This window comes from Seriola aureovittata, chromosome 20 (genome assembly GCF_021018895.1).
Source record: "Seriola aureovittata isolate HTS-2021-v1 ecotype China chromosome 20, ASM2101889v1, whole genome shotgun sequence".
NCBI lineage: Eukaryota > Metazoa > Chordata > Actinopteri > Carangiformes > Carangidae > Seriola > Seriola aureovittata.
In genome coordinates this window covers 11,194,870-11,219,155 of record NC_079383.1, presented here as the reverse complement: position 1 = coordinate 11,219,155, position 24,286 = coordinate 11,194,870, and the positions used below count along the sequence as shown (strand labels likewise).

The 24,286-nt window shown below is 39.5% G+C and overlaps 2 protein-coding genes across 4 annotated transcripts in view; one reads left to right on the top strand and one right to left on the bottom strand.

Moving 5' to 3' along the window:
• Nucleotides 1-742: 742 nt before the first annotated feature.
• spag6 (sperm associated antigen 6) lies at nt 743-7,961 on the top strand. Its single transcript, XM_056364058.1, has 11 exons — nt 743-890; nt 983-1,078; nt 2,424-2,590; nt 3,505-3,688; nt 3,812-4,017; nt 5,220-5,393; nt 5,534-5,686; nt 5,830-6,021; nt 6,341-6,457; nt 6,577-6,722; nt 7,200-7,961. Exons 1-11 carry the CDS (start codon nt 866-868, stop codon nt 7,261-7,263), a joined length of 1,524 nt encoding a protein of 507 aa, XP_056220033.1. The 5' UTR covers nt 743-865; the 3' UTR covers nt 7,264-7,961.
• Nucleotides 7,962-9,912: 1,951 nt separating this feature from the next.
• Nucleotides 9,913-24,286, bottom strand: part of pip4k2aa (phosphatidylinositol-5-phosphate 4-kinase, type II, alpha a) — a 31,574-nt gene continuing 17,200 nt past the window's right edge. The window contains exons 5-11 of one of the 3 annotated variants that reach the window (XM_056364059.1): nt 24,019-24,165; nt 23,365-23,403; nt 18,886-19,002; nt 15,433-15,546; nt 14,807-15,047; nt 14,421-14,524; nt 9,913-14,318 (exon numbers count right to left, since the gene is read on the bottom strand). In XM_056364059.1, coding sequence (XP_056220034.1) covers nt 14,238-14,318; nt 14,421-14,524; nt 14,807-15,047; nt 15,433-15,546; nt 18,886-19,002; nt 23,365-23,403; nt 24,019-24,165 — 843 coding nt within the window. In that variant the 3' untranslated portion in view covers nt 9,913-14,237. The remainder of the gene's footprint in view (nt 14,319-14,420; nt 14,525-14,806; nt 15,048-15,432; nt 15,547-18,885; nt 19,003-23,364; nt 23,404-24,018; nt 24,166-24,286) is intronic. The other 2 variants (XM_056364060.1, XM_056364061.1) reach the window with 2 other exon arrangements.

Sequence of the window (24,286 nt, the reverse complement as noted above, 5' to 3'; positions counted from 1 at the left end):
AATATCTTTCACTCCGCTGTTCAGTTGTAGAATAACATAACCAAAATGTACAGTGTTATGTCTGTGTGCCAGATTGGACCTGTTTTTGTTCATAATTTTGAAATATGCTATTTGCTCATAGGCTTTATGCTGTTATCATCATTGCCTCTATTTTTCTTTTATCTACTTTTTTCTTTTTATACGATAGGGTATAATATAGGGTAGGCTACTATCAACGGAAAGAGAGCGTATAGTGTTTGCATCGATCGCATTTCAGTGACATTTTATAATTTTATAATGATAATGATAAAAGTCTACTTAGGCCATATCACTCCTGTCAAACTGGGTTGACAAAATGCTTACGAAAATAAGAACTCCTCCAGAGAGCTCATTAGAGGACACACTCCTCCAGCAGCCAAGTCATAAAAAAAAAAAATCATTATGAAAGTGTCAGCTGAACATCTACTCATATCTGGAATCAGCATTTGCTCTGTTTCTTTCTGAATCGGTTTGATTAATGATGTGAAAGTGTGAGACATATCCGCGGTTGTCTTTCAGCGGGAACAAAGGGCTGCACTAACTGATATGATGAAGCAGAGCTCTCACTCTGCACATATTTCCGGGCGGAAAACAGGAACGCATGTGCGGATCAGAGAGCAGCGGAGTGATTCATCTCAACTTAATAGACGATCTTCGTTAGGCGCTACAGAACGTTTGGGTTCCTGTATGTTGCCAAGGCAACACTTAACAACAACACCACCTAACCAGGACCTGGATACGAGTGGGAAAAACGCTACACTGACTCCTGTGATAAACTCAGTGTTTATTTCTGTAATTCTCGGTGTGAAAATAACTTTGTAAAGAGGCATTTTTCATCAGTGTAACAATGAGTCAACGACATATCATTCAAGGTGAGATTCCTGGGGTGTTTTGATCCATAAATCATGAGAATAAGATGGCGTGGCGTTTCACACTGAAATCCTGTTCTGTTTGTGCTTTGCAGTTTTCGAGCAGTATCAGAAAGCAAGGATGCAGTTTGTGCAAAGTGTTGCTGATCTGACAGCCAGACCACAAAACGTAGAAATCCTTCAAAATGCAGGTAAGAAACAAAGTTATAAATAAAGCTAGACAATGCAATTTCTGGTGAAACGGCGGTGGCGTTACAGGCTCAGGACAGCTGACAAAGGTCTATCTATTTTTCCTGACTAAAACTGTAGTGAAACATATTTTCAGTGAAAACAGACTGTAGGAGCAGCATGGAGCTGGACTTTGACAGCATTGTTAGAAAAGTGGTTGATAAACACCAGGGATCTAATCAGCTGATTTGAATCAGCTGTGTCTCCCCCTGCACTCACAGGTTGCCACTGTGATCTTAATTGCCCAGTTTGTACGGGATTTCAGTTGAAATATACCTCTCAAACTCAGGCTTACCAGCTTACAACTGTTAGATAGATAAATACCTAGACAGATGGCTAGATACTTTATTTATCCCCTAGGGGAAATTCAGGTGTCCAGTAGCTCATTAGTAATGATAATAATAATAGTTAATAATGAATAATAAACAATAATAGCTATATTAGTCCAGTTCATGAGACACCTCCTTTTGCTGAGGTGTTATATAGCCTGAGCCAAAGGAAGTGGCTCATGAACTGGACTAACATTTATTTATTATCATCATTATTACATATTTCGTTATCACATAAAAGTATATATATTCTCAGAGAGGAGAGTCTGCCGAACGCAGTGATAAAGAAGATTTGTCTCTTTGATACCAAAAATGTGGCATGTGCAACGATTTAAAAAAAGCCCTGCTTCATATTTTCCTCCTGATTTTTTGCTCTCATTTTACATTAGAGTGAATGGGGCAGTTGTATTAAAGAGGACAAATTTGCCTTATTTCTGTCAAGAAATTATGTGTGAAGAGTGAAATTTGTGGCCGTGAGGACTAGTTAAACATGTTTTTTCCTTTTGAGCAGCTTTAAACCCTCTCATTGATGCCATCCACTCAAACTCCCATTATAAACTTAAAATGTGATAAATGAAAATCTGTACAAGATATCAAAAAGTTGAATTTAAAGTTAAATAGCTGAAAGTCTTGGGACCTGTTTAAAGTTTAAATGAAGTAGTTTAAGTTCAAACAGGGAAAGTTTTAGTGGATTTGAACATCGTCCCATTCATTTTAATTGGAAAAATATCCAACAAAACTTTAAATGTTTCGTAAATTATGAGACATATCACTAAAAGTAATGCCTGAATGTTTTGACGTTTGAATGTAGTTTCTACAACAAACAATGCCAAAAAAGTAAGCAGCAGAATAATAATAAATGGAATGTTTGGACCTGACAACAACATATAGTCAGCAGTCCCACCAATTATTATTATTATACGATTTCCTCTCCTCTCCTCTCCTCTCCTCTCCTCTCCTCTCCTCTCCTCACCTGCAGGTGTGATGTCCATGCTGCGTCCTCTGATGTTGGATGTGGTCCCCAGCATCCAGCAGACAGCAGCTTTGGCTCTGGGCCGCCTGGCGGACCACAGCGATGACCTGGCGGAGGCTGTGGTTAAGGAAGACATCCTTCCCCAGCTGGTCAACTCACTGGCCTCACAGAACGTCAGTAGCTATCTCACCCTTATACCTTGGACATGCACTGACTGCTAATTTGTTGCTCCTGGATATCTGGGGCTGGTGGCAGCTTGTCTCCACCTTGAGGAGGCTGGTGATAGAGAAGGAAGAGAGGGACAGACAGAGGCTGTCACCCTGCAGGGACTCAGGGTCAACCTCCTGAATGTGAGAGTGTGTTTTGGGCTAACTTGGCAGTTCGCTTGGGGGCTACTTCAAAACCTAAGAGCCCTTTACCATGAGTGCAACCAGGCCTTTGTTTTCTTTCTCTTTCTCTCTCTCAGCCCACTCAGAGGCTCAGAATGGAGGGAAACAAGGTTTAGTTCTTGTTATTAATGGGGCATCGCAGTGTCATATAATAATCTGCAAATCTGATAAGAATTCAGCGTTTGCTTCAGAATTTTATTCCACTCCAGTGAAACATATAGAAAAAAATTTTAAAAATGAATATATGTTTTATTTGCAGAGTTTCTAGAGAGTTTTTATAGTACATGAATAATTATACCATATATGAATATTTTCAATACTTATAATTTATATTTTACATTTAGAAGCAATTACTCTTCACACATACAGTATTATGTGGGTTCTATGAGACCTTAAACAACAAGAGATTAAAGAAAATGTCAACAAAACGAGGTTAAAGAGTCTCAGGGAAACTCTAGAATACAGGGGGTGTTTAAACAATGTAGTTATAAAATGAACTATTAAAGAAATATATTGAGAATTTTTTTTTATGCAGACTTTCATTTCATATGAGGTTTTTCATTTATAGAAAAATATAACTGTCCTGTTTCTCATTTCTAATAAAGGTGCAATGTGGGTTAAATCTTAAGTTTGAACTATATGAGGTTTCTGCAGGGCCATGGCAACTGATGTGTGTGCCTGTGTGTGTTTGTGTGCAGAGGTTCTATAAGAAAGCAGCAGCCTTTGTGCTGCGTGCGGTAGCCAAACACTCCCCTGAGCTGTCCCAAGCTGTGGTGGCCTGTGGGGGGGTGGAAGCCCTGGTTCTCTGCCTGGAGGAGTTTGACCCCGGGGTGAAGGAGGCCGCAGCCTGGGCTCTGGGCTTCATCGCACGACACAATGCATGTAAGGAGGATACACTGACATTTTTAGATTTCCATGATTTTTTCACATCTCTGTTTCTTGGTTCGTCCTTAATTCATGTCTGTGTCTTTTCATGTTTCCCACCCCTTTCCATGATCCATGCAGTATTGTCACAGTCAGTTGTGGATGCAGGCGCAGTCCCCCTGCTGGTGTTGTGTCTTCGGGAGCCTGAGATGGCCCTCAAACGCATCGCAGCCTCCACCCTCAGTGACATCTCCAAACACACACCAGAGCTGGCCCATACTGTGGTGGACACTGGTGCCATCGCACAGCTGGCAGAGATGACCCTCAACCCAGACGCAAAACTCAAGGTAGGCCAGCTCAAAGGAAAGTTTCAATTAGCAGCTGCTGGTTTTACTCAGCTCATGATGTATAATGGCATAAATGAAATAAAATTAGAGCTATTTTTCTTAATTTTCTTTTCTTTTCTCTATAGAATGTTTACAAGCTTTGTAACAATGCTTACCAAATAAAATTAATTAATACCTAAGACATGCATGCTAAATATGTAAATATGTAACTCCAGTGCCTTCTGCTGTTTGGATTATTGAAACCTAAGGCTTTTGAATAATAGGAAGTGAAATACTTTTCTCTTTGCATATAATTTTTCTGTCAAATTAAAGTAGGTTACTGTTATGTTATCACATAATATCAATTAATGATTTAACAGTACACTCTAAAGCAGATTTTTGGAAATATTTATTTAAAAAAAAAAAAAATCAAAAATAAATTATGTATATCATATATAATATATATGATGTATATTTTTTTCTTTGTGGTTTCTATTGGGCTCTGTCTCTTATCTAAATTATATTATTATGATTTTTTTTCTTTTTGTCCCCTTCATTCACCTTTTAACAAACCTCTTGCCCTTTATGCTTTCTATATGTTATACATTGTGATTTGTGAATTAATCAAAGTTATTTAAAAAATATTTATCTAACATAATTTTCTTTAAAAATTTCTGTCATGAATAAGAAACATTTTACATTACAAACTTTAAAATCTTAAATTACGGAGTGTAAATTACCATTGAACTAACTCAGCAATTTTAAGTAAACATAATGGATTATCAGTGTTATAAAACCTGTCAAGATGGAACAGAGTAACAAAATTGTATTGACATTGTAAGGATCCTGCAAGTGACACAATCATACAGAAGTCAGGTTTCTCTCAGTCTTGGAAAATGAAAATCCTGGAAACATGGTGGAATTTGAGTAAAAAGTGGCAACTAGTCTTGAAGGCAATTCCTTGAAATTGAAAGAAATATTTTGGCAACGAATTAGAATGTTAAATATTGGCATTTATGGCAGGTAGATTTTATAACTTAAAAAAAACAATTACATGTTCAATTTAACTAAATTAAAAACGTACAAGTGGACCTAGCTAAAGTACAAGATGAAAAACTGTGACATTTCAACACATTTGCAGGAAAACATGAAGTTAGTTTATGTTTCAAAAATGTGATTCATGACTTCTGGAAATATTCAGACATGTTTTTGTCTCCATCCAGAGGCAGGTGTTCTCAGCCCTCAGCCAGATCAGTAAGCACTCCGTCAGCCTGGCAGAGATGGTGATAGAGGCTGAGATCTTCCCTGCGGCAGTGGCCTGCCTCAGAGATCCAGATGAGTATGTCAGGAAGAATGTCACTACTCTGATGAGGGAGGTGGTGAAACACACGCCAGAGGTACTGCACACACATACACACACACACACACACACACACACACACACACACACACACACACATACACACAGACACACATACACACACACACACACACAACAATCAGTCGCAGGAAACAAAGTGTCCATGTGTGTTTCCAGCTGTCCCAGGTGATTGTGAACTGTGGTGGCATGGCAGCAGTGATCGATTATCTGGGCGATTGCCATGGAAACCTGCGGCTGCCAGGGATCATAATGCTGGGATATGTGGCAGCTCACAGTGAGAGTCTTGCCATGGCTGTCATTCTCTCCAAGGTGTGTATGTGTGTGTTTGGTTAATCTCTCTGTCATGTGACAGCTAAAGCCAACCACTAAACCCAGAGACATTCCTTCAGGTCCAGTATCTAGGTCATATTAACCGAACCAGTCCTGTTGTGCTGTGTCCTCCTGTCCTGCAGGGGGTGCCCCAGCTGGCCCTGTGTCTGTCTGAGGAACCTGAACATCACATCAAGGCGGCCTCAGCCTGGTCCATCGGCCAGATAGGGCGTCACACGCCTGAGCATGCGAGGGCCGTGGCCACAGCGAACCTGCTGCCCAAACTGCTGCAACTCTACATGGATGCCAGCAGCTCAGAGGACCTGCAGCTTAAAGTAAGAGCTGCTTTGCACTGAGGCTTTAATGAGACTTTGAACAGCGCTAACGAAGTGATTTTTTTTTTTTTATCACAACTGAAATCAAGGTGAAACTGCGTTCTCAAAAACAAAACTTTTGGCTAATAGGTTTTTTATAAAATTCTATACCGGGTTGCAAATATTTGATCAGCTCATCGGCATCGGTAATAGAAATGAGCCTTTTCTTGAATTCTTAGTAAACATTTAGAAAGGATAAGAGATATCACAGAGATATTTTCAGCCACAGGTCAGCTGCGGGAAAAGGGTTTTTATGACTTTCGTGTCCTTTTCTTTTCAGAGTAAGACTGCTCTGAAGAGCGTTCTGCAGAAGTGCACCCACCTGCCTGCTCTGGAGCCCCTCCTCTACGATGCCCCGAGCAACATCCTCAAACATGTCGTGTGCCAGTTCAGCAAGGTGAGCGAGTCCACGATCTGCATTTTCAAATTGAGATAAATGTCAGTTCTCCCGAATGTTTGCGATTCAGATCACGAAGTCATCTGTGTACACCCTGTTCTCCCATCCTCCCGTCAAAGGTGCTGCCTCATGACAGCAAGGCTCGCCGTTTGTTTGTGACCAGCGGGGGACTGAAGAAGGTGCAGGAGATCGAGGCTGAGCCTGGCTCTCCTCTCCAGGAGTACATCAACGCGATCAACAGCTGTTTCCCTGAAGAGATAGTCAGGTACACACGGGCACGCTACCGCACATCTAAACCCTTGCGTGTGTGTATGTGTGTGTGAGAGAGAGTGAAACAGTAAGAGACGTAAATAGTAATGTTGGAATGACTTATCAGATCACTTGATCATGTAGACTCATGTCAGAGCTGTGCGCTGACTCGGATGGAACTGTTCACACCTTCACTATCAGCTGAAACTATAACCTGTTAACTCAATTCTGTAGCATTTTTCAGGGCAACAACATGCTTCATTTACATAATGATCACAAATAAAATGAACAGCAAAAACACGGTTATTATTAATTATTATAATTATATTTAAACTATAATTAGAATCAAGGTTTTATGTGAATAGATCATTTAAATGAAGTTTCTAAAAGGTGGAAAGTAGAAAAGTGAATTCAAAAAGCATAATTTGCAGTATGAAACACAATAGGCATATAAGGTATTTACATTGTGTGTATGTTTGTGTGTTTGTTTCAGGTACTATTCCCCTGGCTACTCTGAGGTCTTGCTGGAGAGGTTAGAGAACTACCAGCCAGTCTGAATCCAGTTCACAATACACATCCTGTTATTTGATCACATGCAAAACCCTGATAGTAAATTTATGATGTTTTATGTTCTTTTAAGATGTTTTCATCTTTTATATTATACTGAGGCTTTTTCACCTTTAAATGCATGTTGATAGTGACTACAAGTGCAGCTTGCATTAGGCCTGAGTAGGATTCACACCAGCATCATCACCGTATGTTGTGTAAGAGACTGAAGATAAAATAAAATAAAAAAGCAGCAGCCCAACCAAATGTCACTTTTAAATGCTTTCCCACACTTTAAGTTGAGGTGAAGAACTTTATTCTCACATTCAAACAACTTCTGCACTTTCACAACCAGTGTGACATTTCGTTCTATTATTCTCTTATGCCAACTATAGAGAGGTCAAAGGTCAGGTTCATTGTCAGAGGAGCAACCCTAGAGGTGGTAGGGAATTAGTACGTTCGAATACACTTCAGCAGGTTGCTGACACATGGATTTGAGTCTCCTTGTTTTAGACCAGCTCCCCTCACAGAGACATATCTGGATCATACACATCGTTTTTCATCGCAGGGTGACTGCTGCGTGTTCTCCTGGTGTTTCACGTCGGGAAAAACCGAACAGTCTTGTATAAAATGTTTTTAAAACAACATGTACAAACAAACAAAAAATCTCAAATAAAATATACCATAGATTAAACGTGAGATAATGAATCGCTTTCCGTCTCTGCTGTGGTTTGTAGGGGTCAGACTGCCCCCTGGCGGCTGTGACCTCTCACTGTGGCTCAGCTGTGTGCGTGTGTGCGTGTTGTGTGTATTTGTGTGTGTGAGTGTGAAGCAGCTGCAGCGCACGTGGCCAGCCGCTCTTTGTTTGTTGTCTCCGCTTCTTCCTCACATCGCACTGACGGTGCGAATAAGCCTCCGCCTCTCACCCGCAGCAGCGGAGACGTGAACACGCAGCTGCCGCCAAACCCCTCCTCTCCAGGAACCTGATTTTATTTCCATATAGGAACAATCCCTGTCTCTTACGGTCTGTGGTGTGCGTCATCTTGAAATGCTGTTTTGTTCATAGTAAATGTCACAAGTTTCAGAGAAGCAGAGCGGCTGTCCGTTCTAATAAAAAAAAAAAAAAAAATAAAAAAAAAAAATAAAAAACGGAGCTCATATCCGGCCTATTTATTCCCGCGTTTATTGTGGTAGAGAACAAAAATTCACAGGCTGCAATGAATGTTTAACATATAAACAAAGCAACATGATCGAAAACAACCTAGCCTGTGTATTTCTCCTTATTTCACTCTGTAGGATACAGCCGTGCTACCTCACACAGCCCGCTGCAGAAACAAGAGTCTTTTCTCTCCTATCACTTTATTCTTTATTCTAATGTGCTGATGTTGATGTAAAGTGGAAACATGCGAACATTTCGTTAAAATGAAAATATTTTAAACAGCACACACTCATTTGTGAGGCATTAGACACTAACAAATATAGGCCTAATGGAAATGAGTTATTGGGATGAATCCAAATACTTTTAAATGTGTAAGAAATAATCTACTCAGCAACTCAGACTTAGGTTGAAGTGCTTCAGGGTATTTTTCACTCCAGGAGATAAATCAAATCTTTTAAATTTTATTTATTTTTTGGAATCGGTGAGTGACGGGCAGGAAACGGTGTTGTGCTCACTGTAACAGTAAACCCTTTTGTTCGAAATTAGAAAATCAAATAACACACTGAATGAATATTTCTGAGTACTAATAACAAACACTGTCATAAATAAATATGTTGTCATGGTAATAAAGTCTAAATATGGATGATATGTTGCGTGCGTTGGACAGTAACAGTTGGGTTTCAGTCTCCTCAACGACAAAGACGCAGAACAAAAAGAAAAGACTTTAAAAGTGGTCAGTTTTCCATTTGCAGACTATTTCTTCTTGTATTTGAAACGAGTTGTGTGTTTGGGTCACACGCGCTTTAATCATGTCCATTCTTGAAATCACACTAACCTGTTAAGATAAAGCTGTCGTGCGAAGTGTGATTTGATTTTACCCTGCGCCATATTTATCGGATTGTAATTACGATCTTATACTTTTACCACTTTAACTTTCATTGTCATTTGTTTCATGCATGTCCGAATCAGAATTCTCACTTTTTTGAATACAGATCATGTTTGCGCTTTTTGATCTTATTCCACGTAATCATTAGCCAAATTCATGAATACTAAACAAAATAAATACGTTTTAAAAAATCACCTTAAGATTCATCGCTATTAAATCTAATTATTTGCAACATATCAATAACTTACACGTTGACAAATTTATATCCTCAACTATCATTTATATATATTGATAAATTGCATTACATTAAATCAGCAACAACTGGGATGAGATGGATTGATGCACGAAGTTAATAACCTCAAGAAGTAAGGTCTGTTTTGTTTTTTTAAGCCAACAAAGATATTAAAAGTAAAAGAATGATTAAATGGTGTCATTTAAACCCTGCAAAGCTCATGGAAAAGTAATTTTCTTTTTCCTCTTTCTTTGTAGAAACCGTTGAATAGATCATCTCAAACATACAGTTATTATATAAAGTAGAAAGAAAATGAAACGATGAAAGAATAAATATGGAACCTGGTATTTTAAACAACAAAGAACAAACCATCAGAGGTAAACTTTGAGTTAAGCAGAACAAGTGCTTTAATTGGTTTGAGTGAACGCTTATGGAATGGAGTGTATTATTATCATCATCATCATTAAATGTGAAGAACAATAAACATACAACATCATTTTGGCCTTTCTGCCACTGAAAGGGAACTCTCACCAACCATTGTCAGACAGCAATGAACAAACACACACACTCACATACACACACAATGATGCTTTAACCAATGCTTAAGTCTTTTAGAAGGAGTCTAAAAGTACTTGGGGCTGTTGTGAGGCCAAAGCACAATCTGCAGGGAAGAGTTTTCCTGGCCTGGCGTGTGTTGACTTGACTTCTGCATGCAAATTCACTAGGTTCAACTATTTTTGAGCACGTCAAACAGCTATTTCTTGTCCAAAGATTTTTTGAATTTCAATTTTATAGCCAAAAGGAAATTTCACCAACTCTGCAAGATCTTGCCTGGCCTCCAGATATTTGCGTTTGTAATTTAATTTTCCCCTAACACCACATGAACACAGGGCCGTTTCCCACAACTTTGGACATGTTCACATATGAGCGATGCACATCTCGCTCCATCTCCAGGTAAGAAAAAAAAACCAAATAAAAACAAATTCAGTTCAGACACATTACACGATACACAATGTTCTTCAAGCTCATGTGGGGTAGTTCTGACTGCTGGAAGATGCTTTTGGCAAGTTAACGCTGGCAGCAGGTTGACTGTTGGTTGGGGTTATTCATGAGAGAAGTCATGAAAGCGAGGACTTATTCATTTCAAGGTACAGCAGCAGGCCGCGTGTTATTATTGTCTTTAATTTGCATCTGTTAAAAGTCTGGCATTGCCTTCCGTATATGATATCCAGAGTTATTATTCCAAAAACAAAACAGAAAAAAAAAAACCCACTCTCCCAGCATGCACTGCTCTGTTTTCGATGTTTGCTAATGTTGGACTACAGCAAGCTCCAAGGGCCAAACAGAGCAAAGCAGACTAGAAGTTGAGTGTGTTCCCTCATTCTGTTTTCCTTTTGACACAACCTATTTACATTAATAGCAAAACAGCCCATTTATAGTGAAAGAACACAGAAATATCAACTAACTGCTTACTCAGGATGAACTATCAGCTCATAATCTCCCCGATAAACAGGTGATCTGGGTTACACCAAAAAGATGGAGGGAAGGAAGGAAGAGAACATTAACCAGTTTCAGAAATGAATGGGAGTTTTACTTTATAGCTAAGTGAAATCTTGGACAAAAACAACTTTAAAACATCAAATTCCTGAAATGTGACTGCATCTGTGGTTTGTGGGTAAATGTGATGAAGATGCTGACAGACTCCTGAGGTGGAGGGGAAGCCGTCAGTTAGCGAGGACGAGCGTGACAAATCACAATCACAACACATGTACTCCACAATGCACTTCCACACACAAACGTTCTTTATAAAGGCAGGACCAGCGCGACCGAAGAAGGGATAAATATCAGCAGACACCAACTCCAGTCCGAGGAGAGGGATAAGGATGCCTGCACACACTGAATAATCAGAATGGTGGATCTGAATGTACAGAACTGAAACTGATCCAGCATTTTAAAATTTAAGACAGCTATTCACTTTTTTTTTTGTCAGTTAAAACACAATCATTAGAAAGGTTTTGTTTAACTGACTGAATAACATGAACAAATCTAAACACAGAGGGGTGCTGGAGTTGAAGGTTGAGCAGGGCGGTTAGAAATAAAGTTGGAAACAATGCATGTCAAAGTAAACACCCTATTATTAAAATAACCTTTTACCTTTGTTTTAAAAAAAGATTACAAAATATAAAATTAAATAATTTTGGAGTATAAAGGCACACATCTTGCACAGTGTATACAATGAAGAACAGTTATTTAAAGCATGGTAGGGAGTATTTTACGCTGAACAGCTCACAAATGTTAAAGTGGAGGGACACAAAGAGAACCTGAACAGCCAGCAACACAGACTATAGAGGGCGAAGGAAACTTAGTCCTGTGACATGCAATTTTTTTATGACTTTTTTTTTTTTTTTAAGTACATATATATATATATATATATATACTAAGCATTGTATCAATTCAAGCAGTATCATTCTTCATTTACCACAGCACCATCATTCATTCCCATGGGTGGCTCCTTTTTAAATACAACTATATTTCATGACTAAAATCCAATGTAAAAATATAAATGTGAATATAATCTATGATATCTAAACAAACATATTGTGATGGAAGCTTTTTGCATGGGTAAGAATAGTCAAGTAGGACGACTTTACTTGTTTTAGTTGGTTAACCAGAGAACGTCACACGCACAACAACTTTTCTCACTTACATACATGTATATTGCATTTCCCTTATTAAGACCATGTCAACTAATTGGGATCATGTTCGTAACATTTGGTTCCTTTCCTCTTGTGCAAAATATACAAAAAAACAAAACAAAAACAAAACTCCAACAGAAACAAAAAATTATTACCACGTCAATTCAGAAAACCGCCAAATTCGAACACAGATAAACCACCTTTAAAAATGTCAACAATAATAACACAACAATGAATAACAGACTCACAGCTGAGGTTTGAGAAGAGAACAATGCTGAAGGTGTAAATGACTGAACAACATGTATCTTTACATCTTCAGCTTCTCTTTCCAACCTCCCTCCTCCCTGTCCCCCCCCCCCCTATACAACTTTTGAACACTGACACACACACCGTTCAATATCACTGGGTGTGTGCTGGTACGATGCTGGAGGTAAAGCGTCTTCTGTTTTGCCCTGAACGCACAAGCACAGTCACTCTGTTGCCTGGTCCCAAAGCCCACCACGACATTACTACAGATCACTTCTATAAGGATCGGAAAGGTGAGTTCACAAAAGCCCTGTAAACAGAACTCGTCTCACATTCCCTGTTTAACATTGCAGTAAATTCTTCCCAAACAGTCCCTGTAAGTGGTACCCATAGATGAAAATTGATTGAGGAGACAGGATTTGAGATCAGGCTTCTGAGATTCAATTCTAAGAGAGCTGAGTTCCTTTTCCTCTTTGTTGCAGCACATGTAACAGAACAAGAGCTCCTAACCTCGAACAACGAATAAAAGTGCAACATTTTTTTCCTATTTTACTCATAAGGTGCTGATAGCAACAGAAAGTTAAGGGCTGCTGATGTTTCAATCTGACACCCTATACGAAGATATAACAAGGAGCGACTTACTCTTGATCGCTATAGCCACAAAAGACTTCTGGGTCATTTCCTGTTACAGGAACAGAAACCATGACTAACTAACAATGCCCAATATATTCAAAGTGAATGCAAGAAAATGACACTAGAGAGAAGCTGTTCACTCGAATCCCTCTTCTTCTCCTCATTTTAAAGGTACATATCCTTACCTCAGTCGTTCTTAATCACTGTACATCACAACAAAGCAAAAGGGACGAAGCACTTAGAGACACTGAAGTGCAACTAGTGCTGAATACAAGCATTACAATTTATTGCAGCAAGTGAATTCGTCTCAGCTAATGAGAAGTGTTGGTTTGAATGAGTGGAGGATAACCCAGAAGCTCAATTCATCAACTGTACACGAAGGAACGGGAGGGGAACGTGAGGTCTTTAAAGGGTGGGCGATGGAGGAGGAACCAAAACAGGAAGATTTGTTTGGCTGAGTACTTGTATAGCATTTGGTAGGGGTCTGGCTGTTGGCCTATTGGAAGACTGCTCCCTACTTCCTGAAATGAAGCAATTGCATTGGGCGAGGCTCAACATAAACTTCCTCTTTACATCTCACTCAAGCCTTGCTTTGCAGGAGGGACCTTGTGCTGTAATCTGATCTCTGCATTCCCCTTGGCCTCACACTTTACCACTTCATACCCTCCCCAGCCTCCCCCTGAGCCTCATAAGGGAAAGACAAATACAAACATTAAAATAAAGAAATGCTGGATGTTATGTTAGAGGCAATAAAAAAAAGCCATAGTCCCACATAAACAACCATGCAGACAAAACATATTATATTAAAAAAAATGTAATGACTAGAACACTTGCTTTCAACACCCTTATCATCCAAAGTATCACATGAACAAAACTCAACAGAGGAGAGGTTAAATGTAAACGAATGATCTTTTTTTTTTTTAGCTGCAGAGCGTGGCACCCCACTGAAAGAGAGAGAAAAAAACAGGGAGGAATGAGGAAAATGGATGAGGGAGAGTGATACAAAGCCATCACAGCACCTTATTAATTCAGCCTCTCGATGGTTTGTCTCTCCGTCACTTTTCTTCTCCGCCCTACTCCCCACTTGCCCTCCCTTTCCCATGTGCCTCCGTGCCCCCTGTTACTCCTGGAGGCTATGACAGGATAGTGGTGATGAAATCATAAAACCTCTTAGAGTACTGCTCTGGGTTCACTGTGGAGATCTCCGCTCCAGCCTGCAGAGGGACACAGAGACAGATGACATTCACTGCATATAGTATATTTGTCTATAGTGTGTCATTATTTGACAGAAATAATTCTTGTATGCAACTACACACCCCATGTTTGACAGTCTTGGCGGCGTGGGCAGCTTTCTTCTTGGCATCATAATGCTGCAGGATGTCTATGACAGCCATGAAGTAAACTTCCTTCCTGGGAGCACCTGAAGTTTAAAACAAATGCACCATAAATGAGAATCTATATATCTGCACAGCAATGCCGAGAAAGAAAATCCGCTACTGTTCAATATGACAAACAAAATCCTTGAGAGACTTTTGGCTGCAGCAGGCCTGACAACAAGAATAAAAACAACACCCAGTAGGGGGAGCTCTCAGTACTGTATTTATTATTTTTTATATAACTGTTAAATACAACCCTCACACAGCAGGGGTTGTATTTAACATTGTGCCATAAGCCTGAAAAGCACATGCACTCGGCTACTCACTCTCATTGCTTTTGATGGCGTAGACATCAATGGCAGGATCGAACTCTCCAGGTGACAGAGGCTTGGTGCTGTCCAAGGTGTTGCTGGGGCTGTCGGGGGGCGTCCCAATGCCCCCTCCGTCACTCTCCCCCTCCTCCTCAGCCTCATTGTCCTCGCTCTCCACCTCCTCCTGCTCAGATCGCTCCACATCGTGGATCCCCACCAGCAGACTGTAGTCCATGAGCTTCAGCTGGGCCAGGAACTGAGGACGATGGAAGAAGATAGGTGAGCACAGGAAATAAAAGCATGTGTGAAGATGGGAGGAGAATAGATAGCAAAGAGTAGAAAGGAGGGAAAGTTGAAAGAGTGGAGCCAGAGAAAGAGGAAATGCATTAAGCATGACAGAAAGAGATTACACTGTGGGATGGGTGGGCTTTATAGCTAGACATCCTGCCTCAAAATATTTATAGATACATATTTTATGCATATATTTATTTACAAGATACATATTGCTACATTAAATAAATTCAAAGCGATTGACAACATAAGTTGCCAAGCTAAGTAAATCTACCTGAACATTTTGATGATGTTCACACTGAGCTATCAGAAAACCATATTTTCAGTCATATGTAATTGTGAACACATACCTCCACATCTTTCCTAAGCTTCTCCAGGAACATTTTCTTGTTCTCCTCGTTGATGTAGATCTTCTGCCCATCATTGATGAAGTCATTGTCCTTGTAGGTGGGCAGCTCCTTGGCCTGCCCATTAGTATTGGAGATTAGCGACCAAATGAAAAACAGTCAAAACCACGACACTAAACTGTTCAGACCTGAGAAGCATGGTAGACCTGGGCAAAAATGTGTCAGAATTCTGGTGCTTAAATCAAGTGATTTTAACAAATATCAGTTCATCCAATCGCACAGTTTGAATCCTTAAATACATTTCAATATCGGTTGAGCTATTTGACAAAATGGTCAAAAACTGAATAGGAAGAAAAGATTTACGAAAAGCAGTAACACTAGCATCAGCGTTCTTCATCCTTTTTCCCCAGAATAAACATTAACATTTTAACATACTGTATATGTTATTCAACAGTACTATAAGATAGCATATTGCAATCTTGTTCAACTGTAAAAATCGGGGGGTATTTCAAAATGCATGATGACAAAGATTAATCCTGATCCTAGAAATGAGTCATGTCAACAATGTGTTTAAATGTATCTTCCTGACGAGACAATCCTGCATGTTGAAATACCCTACTGACATAATGAGGCTCTGAGCCTGTGGTTTGTTAGATAAGCCTGTCTGATTCAGCCAAATACAACATATATTACTGGTAAAATGAGTTGGCCAACAAAGTACAGGCAGTCTGTGCAAACCAAGGCTGACCTCTTTTCAAGCTAAATGATCTGACTGTATAAAACAGTACATGCAGCATGCTGACAGCAGGGCACAGATCCATCCGATGCACTGATTTACATATTTTCCTTATTGTTTATAGCGAACTCTATTCACTTCTCAGCACCGTGAAACACAGGGCACTCAGTATTTTTGTGACACAGGTTTGGACATTTTTGCATTAAAAATGCATCTGGTAGATCTATACACTGTCTGAAAACGTCCAACTCAAAGCCATGAAACATCCTTATTAGCACTGGGCTGGACACCGAAAAGCATCCATTTTTATCAGTTCAATCAAATCAATAGAGTACATTGTTCCTTAGACAATTTATACAAACCATGATCATCTTAGATGCTTTTCGGAAACCAGACTGTGGTTTGCAGCTAATATAAACTATGTCTTATTGCTCTGTAAAGCCAGCTTTCTGACGGATTCCCACTATTCAGCCTACAACCAGAATGTAGCAGTTTCCTATTTAAATGTCTATCTACTGGGATTAATGGTCTCCTAAACCAGGCTGCAGAACTGCCAGCAGTCTGTAGGGGGAAGAGGTGTTATGTGAGTGGGAAAGAGCCTAGTTCTGAGTCACTGAGAAAAAAAGAGAGCAGGAAATGAGGTAACAGGGCAGCAGCAGCAGTTTAGCTACTACAGTGTTTCTATGGTAGCAGGAGAAGAGCAGCAACACATAACAGCACTTGATAGCACTAGAATGAGCTTGGACAGCACACACTGACACACATACAGTACATACACAGAATACACCTTTACACATATGAACACATGAATACATCTCACAAAATGGGACATTTGAGCATATATATATACAGACATGGACCTCCAATTTGCAATAAATATGGGATGAACAACTTGCTAGACTGAATATAGATGTGACATAAAAAAAGTAAATGGAGGACACAACGTAAGGCTGACCCCAAAGAGAGAACATGACCTGAAAGCATTGTACAGGCCTGTCACCTAAACTGACAGCTCAGCTTGCACATTCATCCATCTTTCTCCAAATCCATTTTCAACTGTCTTTCATTTCCACGCAATTGTCATTCTAACTGGTTCACTGCATCTTACACTTTCTTCCAGTCATGCATAGGATTCCATTTGTTGGCCTGTTGCTGATTTTCTCTATTACAATGACTGAGATGAAATGCGTCTGACTCTTGAGTGGTAAACTGCATTTAGGTAGAAGAACAGAAATACATATTAGAGGTAGGAAGAAAGAGCGGGTTGTGGATGAGCCAAAGCTGTGTGACTGGGGAATTCCTGCCCAGGTTTAAAAAGCAAGTCTCATTTCTTTCCTTTCATTTCTTGTCTCTCATCAGCTGGTTGGAAAATGGTTCTGGGCCTTTGACAATGTTGATATCTTTTTGTCTCAGAGCAACAAAGCTGTGCCTCTCTGTAGGATTTGTTGTATGAGAACATTGGGTTGTTCCTAGACCGTTGTATCCAGTTACTGTATGTTCCTACTGATGCTGTCAGATGCAGATTAACGTTCACCATCAGGTCTGTTAAAACTTTTGTGGAATACTTTGATCACTTGCAGATCAAATCAGCAGATTCATATCAACCACGTCGACATGCAAGGCATATGAAGCAAGCACTTCATGTGTTTATTTGGACAGTTAAATGTGATTACACAGTCTAAGCTGTGTAGCTGATTTCAGTGTAACTGTTTGGGTGTGCGAGTACAATTTGCTCTTTAAAACAAAACTTTTATGGCGAATGTAAACTCAGCATAAACAATAAATCAAATGTGCTTCAAGTAGTTTGAACCTAAATGCGTTTGTCAAATGTTGCATTAAAGCCAGGATATCTAAAGCCACTGTGTCAAATGCTCGACAACTGTTTTGGGAAACACAGGCAACACTTTGAGGACACAGGGATATGCATTAAGGACGCAAATACGTATCTCTGAAGGCTGTGGATATTCTAAAACCGGAAAAAAAAAAATAAATAAAAAAATAAATTACAGCCCCCCTCCCATCCCCAACACAAGCCTGACTCATCTCTTAGACTAGCTTTTAACTAATGTCCTAAGGCACCTGCTCATCCACTTACAAAACAAAGTGCAGTAGGGTGCAGGACATGGAGCCAGGAAATCATTTCTGCACTATATTGCTCTTAAGGGTTCTCTTCAACACAGACAATTATTAAATGTTGCTTTGAACTTTTCAGTAACTATTCTTCACTGGTTTAGAGGACAAATCATAATGTGAACTTTATGTCCTTATTACTGCTCTAGTCAGCACAGGTTGGTTAATGTCATTTGCTTATGAATTTGCACTATAGAACATTTTGATTTTCTGTAACTCACTAGTATATATTTTCTCTTTTCATCTCTGGCTCCTGATTGTTTTTTTTTTTTTGTTGTGTCCCTCCCATTAATGCTGCGGCCTTATTCTTCCACTTCTTGCTCTCCAGTGTTTCGGATACATGTAGGTGCCGTTGAGTGAATGGTGGGAACAAAAATGAACCGTCTGGCAAACTAAAACTGAACTTGCTGACAAGTTGAGCAAAAGGTGGTTGCAAATGGATGAAAATTGTGAAAAATATGGCCTTGAAATAACTGTGTATCAGCCTGGAGAAGACGAGGAAACGAAAATGCTCGGCCGTACAAAAAATAACAATAAAATAAGATTGGTTTAATAGATCATGCCTGGTATATGAGCCCTGGTTCTCTTACATCTCTTACGTGTTTCATGGCGCAGTAAAAGCGCGTGGCAATCCGCAGTGTTTGCAGCCTTTGCTGAACGTTACCAGATTTGGGCCGCGGGGGCACATCCTCTGGTGGGGGCGGCTGCTAGAAAAGGGGGAGCGAGGGAGGGACGGTGGGGGAGAGGAGAGGAGAGAAGAAAGGAGAGAGGAAGGGAGGAAGGAAGTTGGAAGTAAAGGCAAAGTGTTTAAAATGTAACAGAACACAATTGTTTGTTTCAAATTGGTAGAGGGTTGGAAAGGGCATCAACGCGAAAGATCCATATGACCAGTCTAGATGTTTAGAATATTAGATAACTTTACAATGGCTGGGTAAAGAAAGTGTAGATCCGTGTCCAACAGGTTTTTTCACTGACAATTTAATTTTTGGAATTATACTATTTTTATTATGTATTAAATCTTAAATTAAATTTTAGACTCTGTCCCGAAAAATGATGACTTAACTTTCTTAATTTAAGAATTGTAATCTATAAATGACTCTGGTCTGGCTACACTGGCATTAAGACTGGTAGAGAAAGGAAACAGCCTGGTAATGCTACGGGATACTAGGAGCTAGAAGCAGAGAAAGGAAACAACTTTAAACTAAATTGCATTCTATGAACCTGTGTTCTGCCAAACATCTATTCAGGTGTGGTACTATTTCTATGAGCTTACAATACTGGATAAGGGACTACTAATAAAATATCAAGGCACTTCACACTCAGTCATACACATTAAAGCCACGTGCCCCCAACGGAGATACCAGCCGGCGCTGGTGTGAGGAGAGAGAGGAGAATAAACAACAAACAACTGTAGCAGAACGCTACTGTGCAGAGACCTAGAGGAGACACAGGAGATATTCCACCAACAAAGGACCAGAAGCTATTTAATAACATACAAACACAACCTCTATATTTTCCAGGTCACGAAAACATTTTTTTTTACTGCGAACGCAAAATCTCCTTCACCAGTGTTTGCTAAATGGTGGGTCAGTGTCCTAAAAGGGTCATAGACAGGTATTTGTGCTTAACCACAAATAAAATAAGTATGATTTGATGGGGTGAGTAAGGCCAAATTTGCCTAGTTTGGGTTCTAGTTAAGATAATTTGAAGAGTAAAAAAACTAAAATGTAAACCCACTGATCATTTGCTGGGTAAAGTGCTGTACAATAAGCTATGTCAGAAAGACAATTGTTGTTTCATTACCAAAACCCTGGGACAGCAGCTACAAGAACTGCAAAATGTATTTTATAAAAAAAAAAAAACCCAAAAAACATGTATGTGGGTAGAAAAAAAACAAGTCCACAATGTGCAACAGAATGGGGGCTGGTGTTCATACACATTGTTAGAAATAATGTAACTTCAAAAAAGATGCAGAACAACATTATATACCATGCAGATGCATGCATGAAAGGGAGACGGTCATGCAGTCAGGAGAGAATCCTGCCATGCTTGTTGTTTGTGTGTGTGAAGCAATTTATATCTATAGATATATATATATATATCTATTTATATATATATATATATATACACACACATATACATATATATATATATAATATATATATATATATATATATATATATGCAAACACACACACACACACACACACACACATACACACACTGTACCTTCTGAACAAAAGACATTATTTTCCTCTTTCATTTGGCTTGATGGACCTTCTTCTTTAATTTATTGGCCAGCTGCAGTGTGTGTGAGTGTTCACACTAATGTGAACTAGTGATAGTGTAATGTTCACATACTGAACTTTAACAACAGAGGAATTCTTTGAAGGAAAAACGTTTATTCACAGCCACCAAGCACTTTTAGAGAGTAACTACAGGTAATATTAAGCATGTCTGTATGTATAAAGGTGTTTCATGTGGAGATACCAGGATGTGTCGTCAGATCCTTGTCTATAATGTCTGAGCCTTGTTGTGTCTCTGAGACCTGTTGTAAGTCCGGTGTGCACATTCAGAAGTATTTGTGTGATCATCTACTCTATTTTGCATTCTGCATGCACGTAAAAACAGTAAAAGGCTTCAGCTATGGTGGCAATTACTGTGTCATGCTTATTAGCTGCATTTCATTAATGGTAAAACAACCACAGAAATTTCCATAAACTAACAGCAACAACTTGTATTAATTTGTGAGTTGAAGAGTAGGTCGTAGTTAGTGTTGGAAAATCTTCATTCATGTTAGCTTGGGAAATTCATCATGTTGCTTCTAAACATCTGTTGCTAGACTGTAAATGGTGTTTCACAAACAGCTGAGCTGCAGACAGGTCACACAGTAGGTTCATGTGTGTTAAATCCTCAGCTGCTTTGTTCTTCCACTCATCTGTTTTAACCCCAATAATGTTTTGTTTCTTCTTCCATTTACAGTAGGCTATATTTAGTTTGGGGATTCCCTAAAGTCTGCCATGCCTGATTGCATGGTGCCACATGATTAAGCCCCTTTAAAACCTGGTGGAAAGTTCAAACCCCTCTGGGTCGAAACTGTGGAAGTCTCCTATAACTTTCAAGGTCAGACAAACCTTTGCAGAATGACATGTGCAGACATGCAATGAAAAAAATAACTTTGGACAGCCATCCCCTTCCAATAATGCAGAGCTAACAGGTCAAAAGAACAGTACTCCGAAGTCACAGCGGATGCTGTCAGCAACTCTCATCACACACAAAAAAAGCATTTATCTAATTGTTAGCTGATACAATTTTAACAGGAAGCACAGTGACCCATAAGGTCCTTCACAATTTTAGTGACAATTTATATTTGACAGGTGACTCTGTCCAAGAGCCACAAACTCAAAACAGCCAGTCTCTCACAACAAACAGCAACATTTCATTCACTGTCAAACAAACAAAATCTCTTGCTCATATATACTGCTCTCTCACACACACTCACACACACACACACACACACACACACACACACACACACACACACACTCACACACACACACACACACACACACACACACACACACACACACACACACACACACACACACACACACACACAGTAACATATATATGTATATAGAAAACACATTAAAGACAGGACTACCCTCAAATGTGAGACAATCTCTGGTGAATAAAACTCTAAACCCAACACCCCCCACCCACCCACACACACACACAACACACACACACACACACACACACACAGTAACATATATATGTATATAGAAAACACATTAAAGACAGGACTACCCTCAAATGTGAGACAATCTCTGGTGAATAAAACTCTAAACCCAACACCCCCCACCCACCCACACACACAAACACACAACTCTCAATCTTTCACACACAGACAGCAAGCAGGGGAACTGATGGAACAGCAGAAGCAAGGTTAGAAGGGATGAAGCAAATTAAAGAAACACAAAGAGCGTGCAGGGGCTAGAAGGGAATGAGGTGATGAAGTAGGTGCTAACTGAAGGAGATGGATATTTGCTACCGTCATCCCCACCCAAAGGGAATTAAAAGCAGACACCAAAATTGTGTTAGTTGGGTCATTTGGTTGATGACAGTACGCCTGGAATTATTTGAAGCTGTGTTGGTTATTGAAACCACTGGAAACACAGCTCTTTTTCTCATTCTATAAGTGTCCACATGGCTTTTAATGGACATGGAGTTCAAGCAGAATAACTGATTTTTTTTTTTAGTGCATTACATCAGTGTTTAAATGACATGAAATGAAGTTTCTAAGTTTCATGTTAAGTGTACTTGTAAAACAATGTTCCCCAGTTCCTGAACACTTTTTAATTGCCCTTGTTCCTTACACAAAAATGAAATCAGAATCGAGTTGTCAGCGGTGCGCAAGTGCCCATCTGTTCAATCCACACATGACTCCGACTTCCATCGTCACCAGAACCAGCTGTCCTTTCTGCAACATACCTCCTGACATGCTGAAAGGACAGCGGTCTGTTCAACGGGCAAAAATAGTTTTCAAGTTAGCTATGTGAGGAGTAATACAAGAAGAAGAAATGGATATTGTTTCTGCTTACTGATTCTTTTGTTTTATTTACTCCACAACATCAAGGAAGTGGGAGAAAGCTTGACTAAGCGCACAACAAAAAAATAAAGAAGTTGTTTGCTTATCGAAATGCAATAATGTGCTGTTGGTGTGGATTGATACACCTGCAACGCATCAGTTCTAAGAGACAGATGAGGAGCGAATACCTAAAATATTCCAGAGATGCTTCAAAACATGCTGGAGGTGTGGTTTGTCTTATTTCATTTGATTTGCTTGTAAATTTATGACAAGTCTCTGACTGTTGCTGTGTTAGTTTGATGCACCTTTAAATTGTAGCGATCCAATTTTATTCTTTCTTTCTATCATTATTATTGTTATAATCTTAATGGCTTTTTAAAACATATAGTAAAGGTTAGGAGGTCTGACTGTGCTGAAGTTTAACCTTGTGGTTATGTACTGTATAACAGTGGATCACGGCTCACGATAGGTGTCTGTACCTTCTCCTTGTCGCTGGCCTCCCTTGCCACAGTGGAACCCTAGAAAAAACAAGAAAGGAAATTACTTTCCATAACCCAGTTGTAACTAGAAGCACTGGAAAGTCTTGCTTTAGTCTTTCCCTTACCAGCCTTCTTACACTCATTCCTGCAGATACTCATAACACTTGTGCATGCCTGAACACAGAGGCTCAACCAGTAAGGCACGCAAGGTGCAATGGCTTAAAATGGCTTCACTCTGTTCTGAGACAGGTTACCTGTCAGCCTGACACTCTACCCTGTTTTAGAACATTTACTAACCAATGGCTAATGTCTATTTTGTTAAACACACAACCAAACCTCATTTGACCAATTATGGGTAAATTCACACATGATTACTTGTACTCGAGCTTTTATAAAACATCTGAACTACAAACAGGCCTTTCTGTGATTTTTGGGAGGAAAAAAACAAACAAAAAAAAGTCCAATTTATACTGTTTTGTTTCATGGCCACTGAAAACAGGTTGTTGAAAAAATTAGGGGTAACAAGGGACTAGAGTAGTGCAACTAAAGACTAGAGTTCCATCATTTCTTCACATATTTGTGCCCTATCTGATAATTATTCCTTTCCTTGCTTCCTTTTTTTTCTTGCTCTGTTCTCCCCTTCTCCCCTTTTACCTTGAGATCATATTTTTTGTAGACAGAAAGGCGGTGGGAGAAGACATTGCGTGTAACAATCATGTAAGTCTCATCTCCATCCACGGTGAGCCGGTACATCCCCAGAAACTGAGGCAGAAGTGTGTTGCCATGGCACTCCACAATGAACTATCAAAAGAGAATGAGGAATATCAATTTATTTCCCTTTTATAGTCATAACAGGTGCTTACGGTCTGCAATAGAAGTGAGACTGTAAGAAATAGAAAAAAGGTTTATAAAACACAGGATA

Excerpts from the sequence above, each read along its gene's own strand:
- spag6 (XM_056364058.1), top strand. The coding sequence starts at position 866 with ATGAGTCAACGACATATCATTCAAG. Across the intron at positions 2,591-3,504 it reads ACTCACTGGCCTCACAGAAC|AGGTTCTATAAGAAAGCAGC; the intron begins GTCAGTAGCTAT and ends GTTTGTGTGCAG. Across the intron at positions 4,018-5,219 it reads ACCCAGACGCAAAACTCAAG|AGGCAGGTGTTCTCAGCCCT; the intron begins GTAGGCCAGCTC and ends GTCTCCATCCAG.